Below are 27,959 nucleotides of genomic sequence, written 5' to 3'. Positions count from 1 at the left end.
GCCCTGGGGACGAAGTTGCCTCGTTCCCGTTAATATATCTGGCATCCCGACTCCGAGGGCTATACGTACATGTACGTACGTACGTACGTACGTATTGACACACATTATTTCGGGGGCCGGGTATATTGGTCCTTTTCGCAAGAAGACGAGTTTCGAGAATGGTAATACAATTTTTGATGGATTTCAATCGGTTAAAATTACCTTTATGGTTGGCCATCTCTCACTTAAAATACATTAATGGATAATATCATCCTTCATAGTTACTGTAAGGAGCTTTATTTTTCACCGTTAAGACTTAAAACTGTGATATTTTGGAGAAATATGTAATGTTAGATGCGAACGTTTCAGCAGCATGGTCAGTAACCCCTACAACTAGGCCGGGTGACCGTAAAGTTATGGCAAAATTCTGCTAGACGCACTTACCGCACAAATCTGCTAGATTTAACCACACATCTGCTATAAAATCAATTTACTACACGAGATACATTATAAACACTTATTCTCACATGAAGATGTTATAAAAAGGGAGTAATTGAAGAATACCCCGCCACGCGAAAATTACCCCCTAAAAATAAATGGCTACGCAGTCGGAAAATGTTGCAGAAATGTCCAAAGTAGGATGGAACGCCGTATTATCGCGGTACTTATCACGTTTCTCGTTCGGAAATAGAGATTGCCCACTAACCTTCCAGAATTGTCCTGTCTTATGTGTAGTATAACTCTTCCTTTTTAAATTAATATAAAAAAATCTGACGGGTGGTGTGTTTTATTCCGTGTACGATGCCGGTGAAAATAGACATGTGCGGCGTGTGCGAACGGAGGTGGACTCCCTATTATCGCGGTATGCGGGAAGTGGTTTTTATAATGATCCCAACTTTTTTGTTCATAGTTTATGTTTGACCAAAACACCCCCTGAATAAAGTCTGATATTTTCCCCGTAACGTTCAAGTTGATTAAAGACAAAATGTCTGCAGGATGATTTCTTAAGACCCTGCCCTTCCCCCGAAAGGAGAACACAAATCCCTGAGGCAAGTCTACTGATCGGCGATTGAGGGCGCCATTCACTTTACACGGTTGGCCGTTTTATTTTCGCTAACGCGCGGTGCTTATTTTGATCCCGTAAAAGTTGTTACGATTTCGCGCTGCAAATATCGTCGTTCGACTTCATTTTACATTTGCAGCTGAAGAATGGGTACCAGACAATGGAACTTTCATGGACAGAGCGCAATTTAAGATTTATGTTAAAATATAAACGGTACCTTTTAGCAGACACGGTGAGGGAAAATTTTGCAAGTTTTGGAAAACGTTAATATTTATTAAAATCGTTAAAAGTCCCGAAAGACACAACATTTTTTAATCGTCCTTTTTATACAACTCGGTAGAAAATCCTTGATGACCGGTGAACTGGATAAAAATCGCCACTTGAAGGAGTTTTGACACTGTAAAAAGAGAAATTTCCCATGCCGCGATAATAGGGATGCCGCGATAATAGGGAGTCTGAGTATACATGTAGGGCCTAGATGTCGGGAAGTGGATACGCGGATACAATATACGGGGTGGATTTGAGCGCTGGAGGGTCTAAAGAGGGCGCTATTTCCCTGTATTAAGAAATGCGGCCAGCAGGGACAACGTGAATTGAATGGGGAGCAGGGGTTATTAGGCAGTGGATATTTTGCCGGAGACGGCAAACCTTCAGTAAACGTTAGTTTGCCGGATATGCACTGAACATGCGCAGTTACTGTTTTTTTGTACTTAAACATTTTCAGGTGACAAATTTTAGTCTGGCTCCATGCCAATATTATCATTGTATTTTTGTATTAACCAGGGGTGTGAAATCTCCGCTATTTAGCGGATTTCCGCTTTTTTGTTCAGCGTGCCACATTTTGTTTTCCGCTTTTTTTCTTCCGATGGTCCAGATTTCCCCCCGCTTTTTCCCCCGCGCGTAAGCATTGATTTTATTTTATTTTCCGCCGCCGCCGAACGCACGCGATCCGCTCTCTACAACATACGGTGCGTGCAAGCGAGTATTCAATGTACATGTACATTGTACATACGTACATGTACGTACATGTGCATGTACGTGTGTACTATACGATGCCATGTGCATGCATTTTTCAGCTCGAAGCCGCGTACGGCATGTGTACAACATGTAAACAGCATCTGGGGAACCAACAGTCATTGCGCTGTGATTGGCTGCAGATAAATATGAATATTCACACATGCGCCATGAAGCGCGTTGGGACTCTTTGCGGCCGTACCTGTGTCTATGCATGTAGTGACATGCAATGATCTCCACAATTACTCGCTGTAAACATCGTCTTGTTGCAAATATAAAGCCTTGAAATAAGACTAGTAAATTGGCGCCGGTAGAGGGCATCATGCGGGGCAAAGTTCATGTGTGCATTTCATGCACGCATCCTGCTTGCTGCGTGTACGTACGTGTACGTACGTGTATTCCGCTGCATGCTGATACGTACGTTAGTGTGTCGTTTCAAATGTTTCGAACGTATTTTGACATTATAAATTCCGCAAGATGTCAGTGCAACACAAATGTGTTATTATCCAAAGAGGTTCGGAGTTTGATACGGACATTGACAAGACCGATCCTCAGGTTACGAATCCGTGGAAATGGATTTGGATGGAACACATGGTTAATGGGCAGAAATTAGGCGACTCGATCGGAAGCCGGGACACGCGATGACGATATGTATCATCTGCAGTAAGGCATGTAAGGAGTTAAAATATGGAAAACGTGGTCGAATTTCCCAGTTTTCATATACAAGTTGGCCATTTAGGCAGTTTCAAGCCAATATGAAGGAAAAGTTAACTTAAAAACATGCATAAATTGCAAAACATTTTCGACCAATAGTTGGCCCAGGCATGCCAGGAGGCTTTAAAATGCACCACAGAGCATCTACATTTCAAAATTTCATATTAAAATAATATAAGAAGAATATTCTTATTTAATTGGGGATGGGAAAAAAAACAGTAAAATTGTGGCGGGGGTCAGGTTTCGAACTCGGGACATCCCACTCACAAGAGCTTCTGCTTAACCACTGCACCAACTGTGCTACACAACTTTGGTGGGAATTTAATACATATTTATAATTCAGCCCTATCTTAAAGAGTACAGCGCCCTCTGTTGATATGGATGCCGCCGGCAAACCTTTAGTAAACGTTAGTTTGCCGGCGTTACCTCCGGCAAAATATACACTACCTTAAATAAATCTAAGTCCAAAGTAGGTGCAAGGAAGCGGATACAGGGTGGACTTTATTTTTAGCGGAGGAAAATATTTTTGAGAACGAAGCATCCATATCCATGTTGGAAAATAACGAAGGCAGAGACAACGTGAGTTGAATGGGGAGCAGGGGAAAAACGTCTAAGTCCAAAGTAGGGGTAATCCTAGTCCGAGTAACTTGGACCCAACTTATCGCCTTTTTTAACATTTGGACATGGTCTGGCGATAGTGGGGTCCAAGCTAATACCGCGACCTGGACAACATCATCCTGTCACTGTCCCAAAAACCAACATTTTCCAACAAAAAAAATCAGATTTCACCTTCAAAACGGCCTCCAAATATGCCACCTGAGGTACAAGTAGACATCGATAATTAAGATGGTTGTATTGAAGTTTACTTACGATCCGGAAAAAAAGTGAATTTTCCGTTCATATCGGAGAGCTCCCCTCGCGATCTTGAACACGTTAAATTTCCGATCGTGTTTAATGTTTGAACGACGCGATTTCTTCTACATGCCCAGCGTACATTTGATGGTCCCCGTATCCCGAGTGCGATTCCGTTACCGAGCACGCGCGATGCATCGATTATGATAATGAGTAGACTGGATCACGTTTGTAAATACATGTGCATTTCAAACGATAATAGGGAGTCGGGAACTAGCGCAGCTTTTATGGTGGGTACCAGTTCAAGCTGGTTCCCGATTCCCTTTTACAGTTCGAAATGCACATGTATGTGTTTACAAACGTGACTCATTATCATAATCGATGCATCGCGCGCGCTCGGTAACGGAATCGCACTCGGGATACGGGGGACCATCGAATGTACGCTGGGCATGTAGAAGAAATCGCGTCGTTCAAACATTAAACACGATCGGAAATTTAACGTGTTCAAGATCGCAAGGGGAGCTCTCCGAAATGAACGGAAAATTTCACTTTTTTTCCGGATCGTAAGTAAACTTCAGTACAACCATCTTAATTATCGATGTCTACTTGTACCTCAGGTGGCATATCTAGTCATTTGGAGGCAGTTTTGAAGGTGAAATCTGATGTTTTTTGTTGGAAAATGTTGGTTTTTGGGACAGTGACAGGATGATGTTGTCCAGGTCGCGGTATTAGCTTGGACCCCACTATCGCCAGACCATGTCCAAATGTTAAAAAAGGCGATAAGTTGGGTCCAAGTTACTCGGACTAGGGTAATCCTTACTTTTAGGACACCTTTTACAAGTTCTGTTCAAAACTGACTTTTGCAAATGACTGATTAGTACCAAAGTGACTTTTGCAGGCTAAAGCAGTCTTTTTTCTTCATATAAACTCATGTTAGTTGTAGTTTTGAAAGCACTTTCGAAGAAAATGTGACTTTCCTACCTTTTTTCGCAGTCAGACGTGCATGTTGTAGTTCTCACACGCGTGAAAGCCCTACATAATGAAAGCCCGATGCTGATTGGCTGCTAAAAAAATTAATTAGTCTGGTTCCCAGACCAAAAGATTCTGACTACTCCTGAATCTTTTGGTCTGGGAACCAGACTAAAAATAATAAGTTAGTCTGGTTCTCAGACCAAAAGATTCTTAAGGCCGTGTCCGAAACGGGCTTCCAGAGCTACGGCTACGTCTATTGTCAGCGCGTCCCCGCGTATTTTCAATGGGCGCGGACCTAGACCTAGCTCTAGACAGCTGATTCGGATGCAGCCTTACTATTCCTCAATCTTTTGGTCTGGGAACCAGACTAAAAAATAATAAGATGTTAATTTTTTATCAGCCAATCAGCATCGAGCTTTCATCGCATCTAGCTTTCACGTTTGCCATCTTGGCTTTTGAGTCTGTTTTCTGGTTGTCATCGTCGTCCTTTACCCCTGAGTTTCCCTCATAAATCAAAGTCCTGCCCTCTTTCCACAAAATTAAACCTGCTGATATTCAAGAAGGTGTCATTGCCAATTGTTCAGATGTGTCAAGAAGTATCAGAATGTCAATTTTGAGTGTCATTTAGTCAACTGTTTTGGTGAGTCTTTCCCTTCCTATATAGGAACGGGGTCCTAAAAGTAAGGATTACCAAAGTAGGTGCCGGGAAGTCGATACGCGGATATGGGTTGGCACACGCGTGTGGTTTGGGGGGAAAACATCGAAGTCCAAAGTAGGTGTCGGGAAGTGGATACGGGGTGGCACACGCTTGTGGTTTTGGGGAAAAACGTCCAATTCCAAAGTACATGTAGGTGCCGGGAAGTGATACTGGGATACGGGGTGGCACACGCGTGTGGTTTTGGTTGAGCATCTAAGCGTGATTCTGTATCCGCGTATCCGGATACGAGGTGGGATAGGTGAGTGGCGGGGTATTCTGCAATTGCGCCCAAATTTTATGCTGCCTTTTTCAGATGTCTTTTTTTGTGTGAAATTTCCAGATTTGATTGCACATGTTTGCGTATCAAAATTTCAACATGAAATTTCACGAAAATTAGACATCTGAAAAAGGCAGCTGATTAGCCTTTAAAGATGTCACCCAGGAGGAATCCAGGAAGGCTTCGGCAATGCGAAAAAAAAATAGGAAAAATGTGTTTTTAGAGCACATTTTGGATGCAAACGTCGCGCAGAACTAAGTTGAAGCAGCCGGTCAAAACTGATTGACATGTCTGGAAGACAGCGGTACGCATGAGCTGGCCAATGATAGTGCAATACGTCATTATGAATATTTATTTTCTCATGAATATTTAGTTTATTTCAATGGGTACTTCAAATACAGTAAACTCCGGCTAAACCGACATCGTACAACTCGTCAAATCGCTCAAGTCAGCCGTCTGACAAAAGTCCCGATTGTACGTAATGCCTTTCCATTAAATTTTTTATTTCTAAGTCGGCTTTTACAAGTTGCCATTTCGCTCAAGTCGTCGTGTTACTCTCGGTCCCCTTTCCGTAAAAAGCATTACAAAATCCTTTGTGTAAGTCGGCATTCAACAAATCACGCATTGGCATCGACTTCCTGTACTGCGGTTGGCAAAGTGTCGAGTGAAAAGTGGTTTCGCACGGCTCATGATCGCTGCATACATCGGTGTCGAAAAAGGGTGTCCTACTGCAGGGTTCTCCCCACGTACAAACGTGCGTATCGGCCCGATACGCTGGAATTGCGGCCCGATACGCCGACAAAAATGCCGATCACATTTTTCAGCCCCCGATACGCACAATATAATTATTATACAAGCCATTAAAATGCACAACATAATCGTTTCATACACCATTATTTCATCTTGACATGCAAAATCTTGACAAAAATCCCGCATTTCTGATGCATGCGTGATCAAAATGCACACTATGACGGGTCTTTCGCGTCAACCGCCAGCTATATATTAGCGCATACAGCACGGTACACTGGTTCCCTTCGCGTGCTAACAGTATCAATGCTATGATGAAGGACCGGAACCAGTGACTACTGCCTCGTGCGTGCATACATGATGATGATGTCGGCCGAAGTTGGATCGTAAAAACACCAAACAAACATCGATGGAGAAAGAGAATTTCTGCACATTAATTCACAGAACGTGATCTTTATTTTCTGTGTATGTATTTTCCATTAAAATGACGAGATTGCAAAGCTCGAACTTGTGGCGAAACATCGTAGCGTGCTTCTTAGAAGCAGTAGGGCCGTACACAGTGCAGTAATGCACACTGATACTGCGCGATGTACGGCCGGCCAGACTGAATGTTGGCAGTGCCAGGGGCCGTGATCGATGTACGTTAAGCATAGTGGAATCAACCTCCTCAAATATATTTTTAATTAGGTGAGGCAAGTTTTAATCACTTCTGATGGTCAGTCTTGATAATTTTCGTGGTGCAAAGGAAAATAATCCAGGCACAAAACTACATGATTCCTTGTTCAATATGCTCCATTCAATCATGTGTTTTTATTCCTCCATGATTCAATCAGCAGCCCAAAAAAATGGCGAAATAATTTTTCCGACCTACCGACGCTATTTTGAAAGCCATGTAGTCGGAAGCAAAAGTGATTTTTTTCTTCACCGTAATTTCTTAATTTGAAACTTGCTTGTAAATATAATCCATACTTTCTAGATCAAGAAGGTTTAACACAGGTTTTGAAATGTTGATTTTTTTTTTAAAGTTAAAAACGTTGATATTTTTTTTCTCTAATTACAAAAAAATATCACAAGATCTCCTCTAAATTTTAAGGAAAAATCTTCCTTAAAGACTCCCCAGATTTGCTCTAAAATGCACCAGAGAGCCTCTAAAGTTCAAAATTTTTCGGGTCCCTTAAGCGGGCCCCGAACCCCACGCCGTGGCTTCGCAGGTTGGTGAATCACAACAAAACTTCCCCCACAGGTTTGAAAAAATCCTCGGGAGAACCCTGTACTGCATACCACTACTCGGCACTATAGGATCTTTGCTGCATACATCGCATACATATGCATTGTGAGCATATCAATACCAGTACCCCCTCTAGCATGTCTAGGCTGTACGCACGCGCTCTTTCCATTTTGGGGGTCGTCTTATTGAATGACTAATGCTGTAGTCAATGCGTGCGTGGTATATACCGGACCGGTACGCACGCATTTAATTCGTTACTGTGCACGTACACATGTATCGTGGTCTCCACTATCAATACCCCAAACGTGATGATACAATTCGAGGATTAATTTGCTGGATTCAACTCAAGCATTAAGGAAATAATCCAGGGTAAATCGAAGCCAATTAGTGCAATGAATCATGTGTGCAAAAGTCCATTCATGTAAGTCGGCAAAATGACGACTTATAGCATATTATTGGCATTCGCGTAAGTCGTCACAAATTCTCGGGTCCCGAGAGTGCCGGTTTAGCCGGAGTTTACTGTACGTCCAAAGATTGATCATTGCAATCAGCGATCGTGCACGGCCTAGCGGTTAAAAGTCTTGTGTTTCAAGCAAGAGTCCGAGGTTCGAATCTCGAAGAAGTAAGTGACTGATTAATAAATAGGAATAAAGGAAAGGAGAGGGTGAGAGTAGAGGAGGGAAAGTGGAGGAAATAACCATAACGGATGCAACTTTTGGCACTTGAAAATTAATTGAAAAAAGTGGTGATCCAGTACGAAAATTTTTCCGTAACTGAATGCAAACCAAGCATGCATAAACCGACCCCTTAAAAAAATATGCTCCAAAACATTTACTTTTTTCTCACTTTAATAAAAGTCAAGAAAGTGCTGGATACATAACATGTATTTGAAATAAAGTGAACATTGGATACGTATGTATTTGAATTAATGTCAGCGAGACTATTTGTTCTTTCTTGGAGTGTAGAGTTAATACATTAGGCAAAAAAAAAAAGTTCTGCTTCTGATAATACCCTACCAACCCTATTTGGCCTATACCCTACCAACCCTATTTGGCCCTACTCTAATGTTTTTTTATGGGGGGGGGGGGGGGAAATAAGGGAAAAAAACCTTGAAAACCATCAATTACTACATGTACCTTTTTATATCTAAACGCAGACACCTCCATATGATCGTACACAAAAGTGTTGTTTATTACTAGACATGTACATTTTTGTACATACTACTCGAGAACTAGACTTGCCTATAAAATTCTTCGGGAAGAATTCCGTACATGGACATCACTAAGTTTTCCCTGAAGTGACCTGTCACTCATCAGAAAGTGAAAACATGTCCTAAAAAGTCAAATTTGCAGCAGGGAAAATATTGAGGTATGGGCCTACTGAGTAAACACTTGGATTGGTATTTTTCAGACCAGTCTCATAGGGTTTGTGCACGTGTATGCAACCCTTTCCAATTCTTCAATTGATTATGAATCAATTAACACGGTTTAACTTAAAAAAAAAAAAAAAGTGCGAGGTTCAAGTTTTTCTTTCTGAAAAGCATACAGTACATACCGGTACGCCTACATGCAGCACAAGTCAAGGATCTTGAGCATGATGTATGCACACGTTTGATTTTACGAAAACGTACGCATATTTCACTCCAATTAGACTTTAAGTTCCGATTTTACAGACTGGCATTTCTTCATTTAACACTACCTTTGTATGATATGTATCTGGTTTATATCCAGTAATTTTATTAAAACCTCTCCATAGTTCCCTGGAGTTAGTGACAGAGATATCATCCTCGTGTTTGTTGCGATATCTTAGCTCCGCATCTTTGATTGCCTTAAGAACATCATACTTGACCCTTTTGATGGCTGAAACAGTGCCGGACATAAATGCAACCTCCTTGGCACGAAGTTGGTTACGCACTGTCTGATTAAACCAGGGTTTGTCATTAGAGAATCTCTTCATCGCTATCTTTGGAATGCCCATCTCCTCGCAGAGTTTAATTTAATCCATAGTGACCTCAGTGCACTCATCAAGGTGCAAACAAACATGCCCCATTCAGTGCATGCAAAACTGCCCTGGAGTCACTGGATGGCGGCATCAGTCCACTGAGAGACAAAGCATTCTGTGGGCTTCTCGCGTTTCAGTTGCTGTCGATAGTAGGAATTAAATGCACCATATTTTGATCTGAGTTGCCGAGAGGAGCGCGTTTCAAAGACCGATAAGCGCCCTTCATCGTAGTTTAGCAGTGATCGATAATTTTGTCATTGCAAGTCATACAAATCACATGTGGATAAAACTTGAGCAAGCCCTTTCTCAAATTTGTGTGGTTGAAATCGCCAAGGACAATGCTAATCGATCCAGGGTTCTTGTTTTCATGTTGCGTAATAATAGCAGAAAGTTGATCAAGGCAGATTTAGCATTGGCATCTGGGGGGGGGGCACATAAGTGGCACAGAGTAGAATAGAACCAAATTCCTGAGGTAAAATAAAATGGTCTGCATTTGATTAATACAGGACTGCAACTTTGCCTCAGATCCGCTGATTTCCTTGTGTTTTATTTCTCGTGAATGCCATTACAAATTGAAAACACTGTACAAAGTCTTGCATGGTTTGGAGTTTACTCGCTTTTTTCTAAATTCCCAGTTGCATGCCTGTTAATAGCGTCTCCAGCTCAGGTGTACATGAGTGAGAGAGTATCTTAGCATCTGTACAGCATCTGTACAACAGTTTGCATAAATTAAATGTGATGAACTTCCTTGTCAAACTTTCAAACAGTGTTTAACCTGAATAAATTGGCTGTTAAAAGTCAACCAATCAGATGACAAGGATTTATTCAGGTGTTATATAAAATAAATAATGAATGTTTCACGTTCGTGCAATGGAAAGAATAATTTCATGAGGTGACAGATGAAATGTTCCATTCCACGAGGCAAAGCCGGGTGGAATGGAACATTTCATCTGTCACCTCATGAAATTATTCTTACCATTGCACTCACAAACATTCATTATTTGTATAATAGTGCACAGTAAGTATTGTGGTCACACAGAACAAATCTGTGATTGGAGTGTTATCCCCGCACAGCTATATTACCTCAAGGGTATTTCACTTGTGGATGCTAATCCTACGGGCAAAAGTTATTTTTTGCTAAACCAGAAGGGTGAAGTTTCCCATAAGAGATAATAGGTTTGAAATATTTATCCTGGTTTCCTGATTGTGCAAGTACATGTGTGGCCTTAATCCCTTCCATCATTGAACCCCATTCCCAATTAGAAATCTAGTTTGTTCATATAATAGCAATGTGACACATGAGCAATTTCTAATTGTTTCCCACTACAGTCTCATCGCAAGTTTTCGGCACCACGCCATGGCTCTCTGGGCTTCCTGCCTAGAAAGCGCTCTCGCCGTCACCGTGGTAAGGTCAAGGCTTTCCCTAAGGATGACCCATCTAAGCCTGTGCACATGACAGCATTCCTTGGCTACAAGGCTGGTATGACCCACATAGTACGTACAGTAGACCGACCTGGATCCAGTAAGTACCCTCTCTGTTAGCTTTTGCAAACATTTACATTTCCAGTGCAACATTGATTTTTAAAATAAGTGCCAGTTTGTTTTGGGTAGTTTTGTTTTTTAATTTGTTTCGCACTATCAATATACATGTATATCAGTATCCGATGCATTGTTTCGTGAAATGTTTTGGAAGGTGGGTTACTGGGAACAATAGCGAAGTGTTGCCTATTAATGGCAGTGCGGCATGGACATATCTCCGTAATACTCCATTTTTTTTTACAACAGCATTGGCATCTGGTATTCTGGTTTGAATGACACTCCATGATTAGTCCAACCACTCCCCCCCCCCCCATCTGTATAAATGTTTTAATTGGCAGATGTGTAAGTGACCAATCAGGGACTGGAATATGTGCCAATAACACCCTGTGTTCTCCAGGCCCGTACATCTAGTGCTACTAGTCACCAATGCCTTTTGGCATTGGTAGTCACAACCATTGACTTTCAGATGGTCCAAAATGCATTGGCAATGGTTACCAGCTAATTTTTATAATGTACTCATATGTTCATGATGTTGACGTGGTCACTTTGACATCGCTTGACGATTTCGATGCCCTTTTGGCACATTGTCAGTCAGTTGGTTTTTTTTCCCCATTATTTCTTTATTGTATTGAACATTTATTGCTACATATTAGACACTAATTATGCATCTCACTTTAGTATGTTATACATTACAACAGTTTTGACAGCAAAGCACTCTACCATTTCAAGAAAACACCTGCTTTGCACCTACATGTTGTAGGTGCATACGATCATGCGGAAAATGGCTTCTGCACGAGACAAGCTTCACGATAATACAAGGAAATCCTCTGGAGAACCTAATAGCGAGAGTTGACTGTACATCATTAAATAGGTGCTGTTGCGAGCATGCATTCTTCGAGGTCACCCATGAAGAGGCATGCAAAGGGGGGGGGGGGCAATGCGAGTGCCCATATTATTTCTTAAATGTATAGAGTGGAGGGGAGACTGTTGCTCCAATCCTTCATAATCCTTCAAAATCCACTGTAATACATTGAGGCAGTGCAGATGATATCCAGTATAATCTAGGCCTGCATGTATGCATGGCTAAGCATAAACAACACAAGATACAAATTAAGACCTTGACACAAAGCATCCTCCAAAATCAAGGGGCACTAAACAGGCATACATTGTACATCCTCAATCCTCCAAAATCCTCCAAAAGCATCTGGTTGATTTGAGGATTCAGGAGGGTGAATGTTCTGGTACTTTAATTGGAAATTCTGTTTAACAATTCACAATCCCCAGAAATGAACAAGAAGGAAGTAGTGGAGGGCGTGACCATTGTTGAGACACCTCCCGTGGTGGTGGTTGGTGTGGTGGGCTACATTGAGACTCCCCGTGGGATGCGTTCCCTCAAGGTAGTGTGGGCTGAGCATCTGAGTGATGAGTGTAAACGTCGCTTTTACAAGAACTGGTAAGTTCCTTTACTTCATTTCGGGTCCGTCGATATATCAGATATAACACGCATTACAAGTTCTTGCCAGGCATACATGTACTTGTACCACATCACCTGCACTATTGATGGATAAGAAGAGGTTGCTCCATTATGTTCTTGTAGGGGGTTTAAAAGATTAAAAACATAATTAGACATGTTAAAGAACAAAATATGATTTTGTTTTATGATGAATATTTTTTCCTATATGTAAATTTTATAAAATCAGAATTGACTTACCAAGAAACTAACCCATTTTTGTCGCCCAAAAGAATGTTTCGGAGACACTTACCGGTCCTAAATTCTGTATGACCATACAGAATGTGTTATAGTTGTATCTTAAAAGTGTTGTTTCCTTCAAAGTTATGCTGCAGTGGTGCATATTTTTTTTTAACTTTTTACAAATGGTATGAAATTCTAGGGAAAAAATAGGCATTGCTCTCCACTCTGCCATTGGCTGATGAGAGCAATCCAAATGTTCACGGTTCCTCTCGACATCAAGCCGATGAACCGTCCCCCTGACCTGTGCTCCATCTCCTTCCCAACGGCATCCCGTAAGGCTCCGCTCCTTATCCCACAGATACTGGATGAGCCTCATTAGGTCTTTCCACTCGCATGTGTCTGCCAGTCACATGTGATGAGAGCCTAGAATTCTCTGCCCCTATTTTTAGGTTTCCCCCGTTTTTTTCCCCCCGCTCCCATCTGTGCATAACCCAGGTACCGCTCCAAGAAAAAGGCATTTACCAAGACCTCTAAGAAGTGGGCAGATGAGGCTGGCAAGGCTGAGATCGAGAAGGACTTCAAGACTTTGAAGAAGTACTGCAAGGTTATCCGTGTCATTGTCCATACTCAGGTATATTACTCTACTTCACCCTCCAAATCACCTCGGAATTTGCACAAAGAAATGTCTTCTAATTTACTGTATGCGCATTTCTACAGGGTTGAGCAACCACAAACTCCAAGGAATGTAGTTTTCTAATAAAGTAGGCCCGGACGACTAGAAAATGTTTAGTCGCAACTAGTTGCGATACATAGTCGTGACTAGTTGACTAGTCATGACTAGTAAAACATTTATTTATCCAGTAATACCACACATGTGCAATAAGGATTTGGGTCAGGAAAAAACAACCATGACAACCGGCAGGCCAGGTTGCCTTGATCAGATGGTTCCTTTTTTTTTAATGGTATTTTGACAGAATTGATTATTATCATTGCATATTGTGTAAAGTAAAGTAAAGGGGGATTTTAATGACAAAAACAGTAGTTTGATCAATGAGTATATTATGGCGTTACTATTTATTTAGCAAGCGTCAGCTTTCAATTCACATACATGCATACTCAAACAGCCTTGTGTTTATGCCTTACAAACATATATGTCTAGTTTATTAGGTGTTTGGGCTTTAGCCCAAAACCTATTGGTTTTGTAAGAATTTACTGTTTTTGTTCTTCTCAGCATTTTCTCAGCAAATCCTTCTCCAGAACTGTTTGGAAAAATGGAAACATATATGAAGTTCATTTGTCAATACATGAATGCCCAATCCACCGCAGATGGTTTTTTTGCAATTACGTAATCATGACGCCATCATGGGTCACGTGACGTCACTCGAAAGTTTAATAAATTTTATCTTTGAAATTCCAAATAAAATCAACCGTGAGAGACCGGAACCTGAAATTTGCGGGAATCGACATGGTAATACATGATCTTCATTTTATGTTGGGCGCATAAAATCTTCCTTCCGGTCGAAACCGGAAGTGCCTAATAATTTGAAAGTGGAAAAAGATATGAACTTGCTTTTAACGATTTAAGTGTCTGCCTGGATTGACCTTTCAAAAAAAGTAATGGGTGACGCCATGAAGTGTTCGAGCGCCCTCTAGCGGCAGGTTAAAAAACGTCAAAAACGCATTTTCACTTGATGTCTGTGGCGAAGTTTGCGGTAATCACTTCAAAATTAATGTACATGATGACCATAATGCAAAATACACCTGTGCGCGATTACGTCATCAGACTGGAAGTTACAATAAAAAGACCTTTAAATCTTAAAAAATTGCTAGAAAATATACCGTGATAGATATAATCAAGATTTGGTTGTATACAGCACAGTAAATATAGCTCTGGAGGTTTCTGGTAATGTCGTCATAATGACGTCATCAAGTATTGTATTACAAGCAATCAAAGATTTCTAGATTTAATCTTTGAAAATCAATGTAAAATCAACCGCTACAGATTTGATTTTGTTCTTTATGGCAATCGATACAATATTGCAGGGTCTTCATTTTGGTATTAAGTGCAAAATCACGTGACCCTTCCTTCCGCTCGAAACCGGAAGTGCCTTATTATTTGAAATTGGCAGAAGATGCGAACTTGCTTTCAGCAATGTAAGTGTCTGCCTAGGCAGTACTGTACAAACATATTACAGGTGACGTCATCAAATGTTAGAGCGCCCTCTGGCGGCATGTTGAAAAGTCAAACATGGATTTAAACATGCATATTTTGAGTTGATGTGTGTGGCAAAGTTTGCGGTAATCCATGGCCCAACACCGTGTGGTTGTTCCTACAACCTCTAGTTTTTATTAGTTTTTGCTATCACACAAAACAACTTAAATTTTGGAAATGGGGGCCCTTACATAAAAATCGAAATAGCACTCTCAAGAGTCTTGTTTCCAATTGTAAAAGAACTATTGCCATACAATGGTGGGCGAGACATTGTATGGACACATCACTATTGGAGACAACTACCAGAGATGAAACTTTTCCGATTTTAATCGGAAAACCGACTTTTTGAATTTTCCAACGAAATTTCCGATTTTTTACAGTGTGTCCCACAAAATTTGATTTAGTAAGGATTTTTCTCACAAAATGTCATTTTATTTCAATCATAATTTCGAAGAAAAGTCGATGGAAATGGCACGTTAAAATCATCGCGAACGCAGTTTTAATCTCATTCACCAGTCGTTATTGGAGTATTTCAATGGTAGAAACACAGGGCATAACACTGATCAGAGCCTTCTCCGGCTGGACAAAAGGTTAAACATTGACAGGCGACATGGAAAAATCACTGTGTCGCACGTGCGTGCATGTACTGCACGCAATGAGTACCAGCGTACGTACCGCACCGTACCGTCTGCTAGCACATGGCCGGTCGGGAACGGCCCCGAACGGGTAGCCTTGTGAACGATCCAGTGGATAAAACCATTATGTTGTGCGATTTTCGGAGGTTTCAAATTTAGTTATACGAAATACAGTGCCTTAAAAATCGTGATGAATATCTCGAGGATAGCGAAGAGAGCATTAGCGAAACATTTCACTGGCATTTGTTAGAAGAGAAAGACGATAATACCTGATTTTTCCCCACGTATGAATGCAAGTGGAGTAGTGGAGTTGTGTGGTTGAATAATGTATGGACATGATTGAAGCACCGTGAACGGTGCCTTGTCTTTCGGACTTTTCCCTAGACTTTCTCAAGTAAGAAGTGAACTTCTTTATTGACGACTCCATTACTCTAACCGTAATTCGGGCATTTTATGCAATGAAAACACTGACCATTTTTTTTCATTGTAAAATTTTGTTTGAATCGAAAATAAAGCAGGAGTAGGTGTCCGGAAATTGGGCATGTAGTGTATTGTACATGCATGTACATGTGTGTAATGCAGCGCGGCCCAGATTTCGGACACGTATTTTTCTTCGGCATATTTTCTGATTTTTTTGCCATATGCCAGTTTCATCTCTGAACTACACATGACCCCACACTTCTACGGTGTATGGAGTATTAACTTTGAGATAAACGGAGTTTCGAGTTATCCAAATTTGACTTGATGAGAATTTCCTGTATTGCGATTACTCATGTTTATTTAAACTTCACTCAATCGCATTATTCAACATAGAACGTGGACATGACTGGTCTCATTTCAAGGCTTGATCATATTATTGACTTATCACTCATTTAGAACTCTTACTGGGGTAATCCAAAACAGCCAGTGAATTATCAAACCTTGTTCAAACATGAAATTGAATATTAACATGACTACACATGGACAAACAAAGCATAAATATATATTTTTGTTAAATGTAAAATGCCGGAAAGCCCTGTATTCTGTTCACTGAGCAGTTGTCGACCTCTAGTTTGTTTCCTGTTCTGTGTGGTTTCTTTGTCTTAAAAGTGGCCTTTTTGTAACAATGCTTTATTGCCTCGCTGACTTACAGCCTTTGGTAATAACCCTGTTCCAATCAATATTTCTGCTACATTTTTTTCTCTCCTTTGCCTTTCCCCTCAGATGAAGCTGATGACCCAGCGTCAGAAGAAGGCCCACATCATGGAGGTGCAGCTGAATGGTGGAAGCATTGCCGACAAAGTGGACTGGGCCAAGGACCACCTGGAGAAGCAAACCAAAATCACTGAGGTGTTTGCTCAGGATGAAATGATTGACGTTATTGGTGTCACAAAGGGCAAAGGATTTAAGGGTAACAACAAGCACATTTTGTCTCAATGTTCACACTATATGTTAACAGTTATTGAAAATTGGACACATTGTAGAAAGTCTTGTGAACAGTGGCGGTGATAAAGGAGGGGGCCATGGAGGACCTTTGCAGTTGTTTCCTTGCCTCCCCAGTTTTCCTTCCACACTTCATCTACAAAGATTCATAATAAGTTGTAGATAAGGCCACCAAAAAAAGTCTCCGGTTTCTGGTATGGAGCTTGCCCAAACAGTGGTGCGGCGACACGTTGTTTTTTTTTTTTTAACCTGATTTTTTTGCTTCAAATGTCGGCTGATGACTGCAAATGGTGCCTGACTAAACTTAGTGCAAATATATGGGAGTCCAGAGAGGCCACATAAAGCTTATTCTCGACCATAACCCAATCTAAAAACACGTAAAAATTGAGCAGCAGCAGGATTTCAGTCAAACCAGTGAGTTTGGCGGTTTTGAGACATCATCTTTCATTGAAAAAAAAAACTTTTTCATTTTGCCGACGCGCATGGCTACGGCGACGCGAGTGCATACCAGAAACCGGAGACTTTTTTTTTTTGGCCTAAAGAGTGAATCATCGGTTCTGTGGACACATTTTGGATCAATGAAAGCATATGTGTCGTCACATTGTAACTTCCGGTTTGGTCACGTCATTAATCTTTCTCCCCCTGAACTTGTTTTTCGCATGAAGCTGATTATATACGTTCATTATGATGTGAATTTAGCAACTTCGTCACACACATCAACTGGTTATTCATTTTAAGTATTTTTCAACCTGCCACTAGAGGGCGCTCTAACATTTTATGACGGCACTGGTATTTTCTTCGTTAAGTACAACCTCGCCAGAAACTATCATTGTTGAAAGCAAGTTCACATCTTTTTTCCACTTTCAAATTATAAGGCACTTCTGGTTTGGAGGGGAAGGAAGGGTCACATGATTTGGCACACCGGAGATAAAATGAAGACCCTGGATTTAAGATGTAAATCAATATTAAGTTTTTGCCCTTCACCGACGTACAAACGCTATATACTCGGTGTGTTACTTCCCGAGTTAAAAAAAAAACCAATGGGGTGGGACTTGAACCCAGGACCTCCTGATCATCGTTTGCATAACTTGAGGACCTTCAGTTTTAACTGCAAGAGTAGTTAAGAAAAATGGAACAGATCTTCCCCATCATTTTCTCTCCTTGTTTTTTCCAGGCGTGACCTCCCGTTGGGGTACTAAAAAGCTGCCACGTAAGACCCACAAGGGATTGCGCAAGGTGGCTTGCATTGGAGCCTGGCATCCAGCCCGCGTCGGCTACGGTGTGGCCCGTGCCGGCCAAAAGGGCTATCACCATCGTACCGAGGTCAACAAGAAGATCTACCGTGTCGGAGAAGGCTACCACATGAAAGACGGCAAGCTGACCAAGAACAACGCAGCCACTGATTCTGACATCACTGACAAGAGCATCAACCCAATGGTGAGTGTGTTCGATTGGAAATATGTCCTAACAGTACTTTTTCGTGAGCTTGCTCACGTTGCTGCTTTGTGTCCCATGCTTGTAGAACCAGAATGAATCTGCTGCTGAAAGCTTGGTAACAGGTTTGTTATGGCTGTATGTTGGACACCTCTTCACCAACGTACTTCTGTTAATGCTGTATACTCGGTGTTGTCAGAGATAATAGCAGAAAAAAGTATTTGTGGTTATTATGATGGGTTTGATTGAAGTGTGATGTATTTGTATCAATGTCCACTTTCTCTTGCCAGCTAAGATTTCATCCTGTCGACATTCAGGTTTCAAATTGATGTTATTACGCATACGTCATCTAGATTTTCTAGAGATGGGCCCCGATCATTATAGGGATCCTGGTTCATCAGACATGGGGAGTGGAACATGAAGATACCGCCCGACTGAATAAAATACACGATACTCAGTTAAATTATAAAAAATGTAAGAAACAAGCATACAGGGCGAGGGTAAGCTGTGGTTCATTAACCCTAACCACCCTGAATGAATCCTTTAAAATCCTCTTTGCCAAAGTGAAGGAATTTGGAGGATTGAGGTTACATGGCAAAAGTGCATTACTGATTTCGTAGGATGCACTTTGTCAAGGTCTTGGGCCGGACCTTGTGTAATTTTTGCTCAGCCATGCATAAATATAGGTCTGAAAATGTATGTTACTTTCTTTTATTTAGTTTTTACAGCACATTCAGTAGTTCCACTTAGAGCAGAACTGCTATCCTATAATCAAATTTGTCATCATTTCTCCCCTTACAGGGTGGTTTCCCACACTATGGTGAGGTCAAGAACGACTTCTTGATGCTGAAGGGCTGTATCATGGGACCCAAGAAGCGCGTCATAACGCTCCGAAAGGTGAGCCCTGCTTTGTATTTTTGCAGCAAGCCATTCAGTCCCAAGATGTAGATTACTGCTTTTCTGACAGCATCGTAGTTTGTCCAAAATCATGATAAATGCACATAAAGCCAAAGTGATGGCAATTATATGGTTATATGATGATAAGCCATGGATTGTGCCAGTTTGCCCTGGCACTCAGACCAATCCCTTGGTGAAGCTCCATGCTGCCTTCCTTCTGATACCATGCTGATCTACATCATGCTCATGTTAGAGATAAGTTGTAGTTTATATATCTCCAGTATTTGAAATGATTTGATAATGTTTCATTAGGTACCCTACTAAATGTCTCAAATCGTTTATCAAAATCGTATGCCCTCTGTTAAGCATGTTACACAACTAGGAGTAACCTTACATACATGTAGATGCCCACAAAAGATTTCAATGTAGCTGTGTTTTAGAAACAAAAGTTCAACTGAATTTTTGCTAGTCAAATCACAGGAGTTCAATAGATTATTTTTTTCAAGTATTGCTCCTTGTCAGACTAATTTTTAGTTCAAATGCTTAAAAGCCTTTCAAGTGATAGATTTTTCTCCTTACTGACACTTTTCATTTGTCTCTACTCTGTCCCAGTCCATGCTGGTGCACACCAAGCGTAAGGCCTTGGAGAAGATCACTCTTAAATTCATCGACACCACTTCCAAGTTTGGTCATGGCCGTTTCCAGACTCACGAGGAGAAGGCAACTTTCATGGTAATTAACCAAAGAATAGACTCGGGACTTTTTCAGCAGTACTACCCCACAAAACGATCAATCCAGTAATGAAACAATCATTCACTGAAACATCCTGTTTACAAAGTTGCAGTTATAACAAGGAATTTCTGTGAAGAGTCAACACTGGCATAGACTCTTCACAAAATTCCTTGTTATCACTGCAACTTTTTTTTTCTTGTGCCAGAAACTGTCCTCAAAATCTTCCTCTTTGAAGAAAATCCATACAGTATGGAAAGCCAACTACATGTAAACTGGCATTTTAAAACATTTTCCAAGGAATTTGGGGTGGCCTATCACTAAATATGGTCTTTCCAGCTTGTGTACTGAGATTCCAATGTTAATTCCCACCCGCTTTTTGTTCTTTTTAGGGCCCACTCAAGAAGGATCGTATCAAGGCTGAACAGGCTATGGCCTAGAGACGGCACCATGCTACACATGACAAGCAACACTGCCTGTACTCTCAGACCAACCATGGACCACAGCTTTACAAACTTGTTTTTTTTTTCAATGCGTTATAGTTTCAAAGCATGTCACACAGATGCCAATTAACAATTGTTGACTGGTGTGATGTGGGATAATGACGTTTTGAACACCCAAGGGGTGCAGCGTGCTATGCACCCGGAGGGTGTTCAAAACGTCATTTCCCACATCACACCAGTCAACAATTGTTTGTTATACCTACATGTTTTGGATTTTTTTGATTTTGATGTAAAAATCACGAAAACAAACAGCAGTAAGCACAACAATCATGACAATCTAACAGCAACTCACATGCATGTCGCGTGCTCGAAACAGCTGATAGTCTGCAAGTTCGCTGCGTTTTACGTGTGAAACGCATACGTACCGTAGGCACAAAGTCATAGCACACTCCCTGTGGGATATCACGTCACAGGGAGTGTGCTATGACTTTTTATAAACTAAACACGTGATCGTTCTAGGCCAATGAAAATACAGTATTCAAGACAGAGGTATAACAATTTCAAGTATTTGATAAACAGAAGTACCGGTATGCACATTGACTGTGCACATTGTAATATCAGTATGTGTTAAATGCACAATAAGCTGGTGATTGGGAGGCGATAACTGACAAATTTTTCTCAACAAAAGGAGTGTTGCGTAGTTGGAAGTCAAATAAATACAAAATGGCAAGCAAATTATTTGATTTCAGTTCATGTTGTTTGTGTCCACTCTATTCGTGTGTTTTTTTTCCTTCAAATATTTGAATATTATTTTCAAAAATAAAAATTATTTTTCAAATATTAGTTTGTTACAGAAATAAGTTTTTGGTCTTTGAAAGAATAAAATTCATCTTTGATCAGAAGTTGTAATTTTTCTAGCATTAAAAAGTGAATCACTTGTGAATGAGATTGAGACTTTAAACGCAAACCAATAGGTTCTGGCCGTATTGCAATAAGTCTTGCATGAAAGGTTTGCATGAAATCGATCAAAATGATCCCTGCCAGAGCTTAAAAATGCGACGCTGATGGCACATATGGAACACCATACTTATGGACAATTTTCGGCAACAGACACACCATCCGACCGACCGATCAACCATCAAGTGACATGTAGAAGCCCCTGCTTCCGATTAGATTTCACGAAAAGTACTTGTTCACAGAGGTTAATACATGTAGCAAGCATTAATAAGGTAAATGTTCCATTATTTCACTGAATGAATTTGAAGTTTGTCAACAAAGAAGTTCGGCAACACTGATGTGGAAAGTCCGGGTAAATGTCGAAGTGCACCACGTTAGGGAACACCACTTTAACATATTTAGAATTATTTACAACCTGATACTCATTTCTCGCAGAGCAGACTGGATCCCACTCGCTATCGGCATGGATAATGTACAGTCATGTGGTTGCTAAGGGCGATTCTAAAGGTTACGTAACACTTCATCTTGAATGTACACACACATGTTCACACAGGCGGGCGAAATCTTTGAAAATTAATTTCTCTCGTTTGGAAGACCGTATCTTCATGCAACTTTCAGGGTTTACTTCCCTCACAATGATCCAAGTATGGGCTAAAAATCGTTGTGATGTATTCATTACTTTTTCGTTGAAATTGGAAAAATAGGCCTGGCTACATGCACTTTTGAAAGTTGGTAGACTAGCGTTTGCAATATCTGTCAATCTTGTCAAGACTCACAAATACTAATAAGGTTCCTATTCATTATGGTATGCAGTATAAATTTGGAGAAAAACCTCCTTCGCGAGTTATTAATTGATAAATATCGCCCTTTTTGCCGGCTTCCATTGGTTGATGCCAAGACCCACGCCAAAACACGCCGAGTGACGCTAATGAATTTGCTAATCTACCATACTCGGTCAACCGTGGCGCTTTGCTGAACAATGCACGTCGTTGTGTAAACAGAAAATTCTTGTCAAAATTTTCCATGGAGATGGTTCTAGTTGGTATACTAGCGTTTGCAACAACAGATTCAGCCGAAATTCGGAATATTCTTCGATGATTTCAGTGTTGAACTACTCGTGAAATAACTTGGAGAGATTCCTAGAAATTGAGGTTAATACATGCATTTGGGGAAGTTTTCGAACGATTTCTTCCAGACTTGAAGGTCAGCTTTACCAGTAACCAGTATTGACGTTTCGGCATCGATGACCGAGATTTTGTCACTGACATGAAGTTTAGAATGTTGTCTTCCGTTATAATTTAACATTTCAATCATACTGAGCATATTTTCTGAGAAACACAACGTTCAAAAGGCCATGTTTTTTGGGGTGCATGGATTTCACTGCTCTATTATAGCGTCTAAGTACGTAATCGGATTAACTTTGCCTAACAACGCCAGAAGCTTTGCCCTAGCAACCACATGACTGATGTAGGGCAGGGAGGATCTGTTAATGTGCAAAAGTTTTCAGTTTTGCAGATGTCCAAAATAGAAACAAAATATTTGGGGTGCGGGTGTTGGCTTATCCACACATTGCGGAAGAACCAACACCCCCACCCCAAAAAATGGCATTTTTGTCCTGATCTTTTTATTTTGTTTTTTTTCCCCCAGGACGATTGATGTCACGACATTATCACAAGTCATATAACGTCATCTTAAAGGTGTATTTTACAATTGCCTATATCATGTATATCTCGAGAACTGCAAGACCGATCGGGTTGAAACTGTATGCACATAGTCAGGGACGTGTTATAGATGAAAATTGAGATGAAGTCATGATCTCAGCAGCATACTACTAGTTGACACTACTACTTGACGCTACTGGAGTCGCACTCGACTCGAGACGTTGTGAATGGTTTTCCAAGGCTTGAGATTAGTCTCGGCCATCATAGCCCGATCCTGGGCAGCACTGACAGCCTGATTGTGCGTTAAGGTCTTCTATGATCTATGATAGGTAGATACGACGCAGGCGAGCGCGATGGGTAGCGTCAAGATGCCTGGCAATGGGTTTCAACTGTCGCTGGCTACTCCGTCCCACATGCGAGTTGTCGTGCTTCGACCCATCCCAGCTGTCGTCACTGTTGATAGTCCGGTGGCTCAGAGCTAATTTGTGACACGCCGGATTAAAGCACAAAATATGGTACACTTACTGTATACAGGTCCCTAGAAGATATTCTAGAGGGGGGTGCCCGGTTTGCGCGGCCTAGGTCAAGGTCAGACCAAGGTCAAAGTTCAAAAGGTGTACATACAGCATTTAGTTGTATATTGCCACAAGTCTGAAATTTAAAGTTCTGAATAAAGGATGCAAGACAACTATAAGACCTACCATAGAACAGTCCTGTAGTTCTAAAAAGAACTTGTCTTTAGAACTTAAAGCAGGACTCTTATCAGAACAAAAACTACTTAGCGAAAGTTGATAATAAGCAGGACAAGTTCTTTTCAGAACTAAATATCTTTTAAGCAGTAGTTATTACCGCACAAGGACGGATCCGGGGGGGGGGCCAAAGGGGGCCATGTCCCCCCCCCCCCAAAAAAAAACGAAACCAATTTTTTTTTTTATGTGACATCGCAATAAAGGCAGGCAATGAGTACACCACCATCTTTTCCTCAAAAAAACATTGGTTAACGTGGTCAGAAATTGCCTCAGATCCCACCACAGAGCATCTAGAATCCAAAAAAATTTTGGGGCCCTTAAGCGGGTCCCGAACCCCACGCCGTAATTTTTTTGACCCACTTTTTTGGGGGACCAAAATTTTTGTTGGCCCCCCCCCAAAAAAAAATTGTGTTCTGGATGTGCCCTTGTTACCACATGGTGTTACCGTAAACCGAAACGATACCGATACTCCACCATGCGAAGCCTCAAATCTTATAATAAATATGTGCTTGGTCGGTATTAATCGCTACGTTTAAGACCGCTTGGAGTCTAGGTGCTGGTAATTGCCCGAGCCGAACAGAGTAATTAAAACCTCCACAGCACACATTTTATTTCCTTAATAAAACCTCTACAATGTGCGATTTTAATATCACCATCCCCCCACTCTAACAAAAAAAAAAAATTCTCCCCATCCCCGGAAATAGTGGTGACTGTAATGCACCCCACCCCTAGCTGGCCCCTTCCCCTATAATGACAATTACACGGAGTTTCATATAAAATACATGTACCTGATAATAATGTCCTCGACCCACATTGCTAAACGCAAATACAACCGATAAGACGAGACTGATGACGAGTCAAAATAGGATCGCGTACAGCAGAGGGTCTGAAGATACGCCAGGCGTATCTCCAGAAAAGAAAGTCCAACACAACATATTGACAAGAAAAAGGTCAGACAAGAAAGCTTACATTCGTTAAAAAGTGACACTGTAGTCTGCAGATCTTTAATTTATTTCTTTACAAGTATGTTTACATCTTAACATTTATTCATAAATACCTCAGACAGTTTAGCCATTCCTATTGGTCGGGAGCCCGTCACGTGGCCGGTATTAAACGGATGATAAAGACATGGCTAGCTGGTCTTAAACACTTTTCCAGTGTCACAATAAAATGTGGACTCCTAAAAATCCAGTGACTCTTATCGTTTCATTGGTTGAACGTTCACAATCCTCACGTAGGCATGCGCAACACTACCAGGGAGTTAGAATTTTATAGTTCTAAATTCAAAACGCAACGCGCCAGGTGCGTTCTGCGCGACATCGCGTAGAACATGATACGCGCGCGTCAATCTCCATTAAAGGGTTGTTTTCATCTTACTCGCCAGCTGAACACTCCATTATTTTGCAGGAGGGATGTTTCAAAAAGCATAAAGTGAATTTGTTGAACAAAATCGGGATGTTTTGAACGAATTATATGATTTTTTTTTAACGGAAAGGTATTTATGAATGGGAATAAATATGTACTCCGTCGGTATTTATCACTCTGTTTAATACCACTTAGAGTCTGGGTGCTGATAATTACCCTCGCCTCCGGCTCGGGTAATTATCAGCACCCAGACTCTAAGTGGTATTAAACAGAGTGATAAAAACCTCCGGAGCACACATTTATTCCCTTATTCATAAATACCTCAGACAGTTTAGCTATTCCTATTGGTCGAGAGCCTGTCACGTGGCCGGTCTTAAACGGATGATAAAGACATGGCTAGCTGGTCTTAAACACTTTTCTAGTGTCACAATAAAATGTGGACTCCTAAAAATCCAGTGCCTCTTACCGTTTCATTGGTTGAACGTTCACAATCCTCACGTAGGCATGCGCAACACTACAAGCGAGACAGAATTTTATAGTTCTAAATTCAAAACGCAACGCCCCAGGTACGGTGCGTTCTGCGTGACATCGCGCAGAACATGCTACGCGCGCGTCAATCTCCATAAAAGGGTTGTTTACATCTTACTCGCCAGCTGAACACTCCATTATTTTGCTAGAGGGATGTTTCAAAAACATGAAGTGAACTTGTTGAACAAAATCGGGATTTTTTGAACGAATTATTTGATTTTTTTTTTACAGATAAGGTATTTATGAATGGGAATAAATATGTGCTCGGTCGGTATTTATCACTCTGTTTAATACCGCTTAGAGTCTGGGTGCTGATAATTACCCTCGCCTCCGGCTCGGGTAATTATCAGCACCCAGACTCTAAGGGTATTAAACGAGTGATAAAAACTTCCGGAGCACACATTTATTCCCTTACTAATTCACTCGGCTACACCCCTAGCCTTCATCCAAATTATCAGATCTTGGTACTTGGTGGTTATCCTCTACAGAACTCCTTGAGGAAGTCTAACTATAAGAGGCTTGGAGAGTGGCATATTCAACTAAATCAAGGGTTTGAATTGATTGTGGTTTAGGCATTGATGACATCTTGGGGTAATCTGTTCCATTTTCTGACTGTCCTTGGTAAGAAGGATTGCATGTAGACATATTGGTTCTTGCGGTGATTTCATTAAATTGGCAGTTGTTCCCCCTCCTTTGTCTGTTACTTCGGTTGCAGTGCATCTGGTTGAATATTTACTGTGTTGTTGATGACCTTGCACAAAAATACTAGTTGGTTTAATTCCCTCCTCTCTTCAAGTGATTTCCAGCCCAAGGTAGCCAACATCTGAGTTACGCTACTTCTTCTTGAAAAATACTTGCAGACGAAACGTGCAGCTCGCCTCTGGACTCTTTCAAGTGAAGAGATGTTTTTGGTGGCATATGGGTTCCAAGCAGTACTCCCATATTCAAGGAGGGGCCTAACCAAGGTGAAATATAATTTCTCTTTGACGGACTTTGAGGCTGGGTAGAAGTTTCTCATGATGAAGTTGAGGACACGGGTGGCTTTATAGGCTGTATGTTCAGTCTGGCGGTTCCAACTCAAATTATTCTGGATGATGACACCGAGATAAGTGATCTTAGCTTTTACTTCAAGATTTACCCCTAACATGGTGTATGATGGTTTTACCGAGTCTCTTTTTCTGGAGATTCTCATGATATTGCATTTGCTTGGATTGAATTTCATACCCCAGGTATCTGCCCAGTCAGCCAAGGTATCAAGATCTTTCTGGAATGAATGCTCATCGGATGGAGAATGAATCTTGCGGTACATCAAACAGTCATCAGATCTCGAGGCATTCTTGCAATGCTGAAATCTTGCCAATAAGTCAAACCTCTATCAGGTTCCAAATTTGACCTAAGCAGAGTTTTGAGTTAAGCAGGGTTCTATATACTACTGAAGCCAATGGATTCTTTATTTGACTTAACAGTTGTTTTGAGTAGTCAGGGTTTGACTTACGGAGATTTCACTGTATAAACGATACAAAACATCAACTCCACCCATCTAGCAGGTGCCGCGCGAAGCGCGGCATCCCGCTAGTGGAGATCATCAATAGATAGAGATCAGTGGTTGAGCCGGCCAGGCACCCGACTACGACACAGCTGGGGTGACCGTGTTAGCCGATTTTCGGCTAATTTTGACAGATTTTTTTGTTAAAAAACGATCTTGACAGAAAATTTGACAGAATGGATTTTTTGGCAGTTTTCTGGCAGAATTCTTCAAAAATGGATACAGAAAAATGGATGACAGAAAAACATAGCAAATAGCAAAAATGTGACCTGCTCTACGAAAAGTCGCGCTGAGCATTATTGTGTAATGGCCCACTCAACATTGAGCGGGTGACAATTTCGTCGAAATGGGATTTTCATTATTTGATATGAATGCATGACATCTCTATATACCCACAGTTTCAGGTTTCATGCACAGAAATGTTGTTTTGATGAACAAAGTGGGAAAAACAACCATTTTGTGTGCATCGTTCTTTTGTTCTACAACAAAGTCAGCTATTTCAAAGCCTTTTTCCTCAGTTGTGTAATTTGAACTCCAAGGAAGTAATCAATATGCAAATACGTCATATCTCCAGAACGGGCCTGGGTACTATGAAGCTGAATTAT

General features: G+C 41.0%; 1 protein-coding gene across 1 annotated transcript; it reads left to right on the top strand.

Annotated features, from left to right (window-relative positions):
• Positions 1-53: 53 nt before the first annotated feature.
• Positions 54-20,721, top strand: LOC119734766 (60S ribosomal protein L3-like). Its single transcript, XM_038208318.1, has 9 exons — positions 54-161; positions 10,874-11,066; positions 12,368-12,536; positions 13,272-13,407; positions 16,827-17,013; positions 18,220-18,482; positions 19,281-19,376; positions 19,989-20,108; positions 20,498-20,721. The coding sequence occupies exons 1-9, from the start codon at positions 159-161 to the stop codon at positions 20,543-20,545; spliced, it is 1,215 nt and encodes a 404-aa protein (XP_038064246.1). The 5' UTR covers positions 54-158; the 3' UTR covers positions 20,546-20,721.
• The last annotated feature ends 7,238 nt before the right edge of the window (positions 20,722-27,959 follow it).

Source organism: Patiria miniata, unplaced genomic scaffold (assembly GCF_015706575.1).
Source record: "Patiria miniata isolate m_02_andy unplaced genomic scaffold, ASM1570657v1 HiC_scaffold_28, whole genome shotgun sequence".
NCBI classification, from domain to species: domain Eukaryota; kingdom Metazoa; phylum Echinodermata; class Asteroidea; order Valvatida; family Asterinidae; genus Patiria; species Patiria miniata.
Note: the sequence above shows the minus strand (reverse complement) of the source record. Positions and strands in the feature narration are given on the sequence as shown.

Coding starts and splice junctions, on each gene's coding strand:
- LOC119734766 (XM_038208318.1), top strand. Junction 11,067..12,367: donor AGTAGACCGACCTGGATCCA/GTAAGTACCCTC, acceptor CACAATCCCCAG/AAATGAACAAGAAGGAAGTA. Junction 19,377..19,988: donor GCGTCATAACGCTCCGAAAG/GTGAGCCCTGCT, acceptor ACTCTGTCCCAG/TCCATGCTGGTGCACACCAA.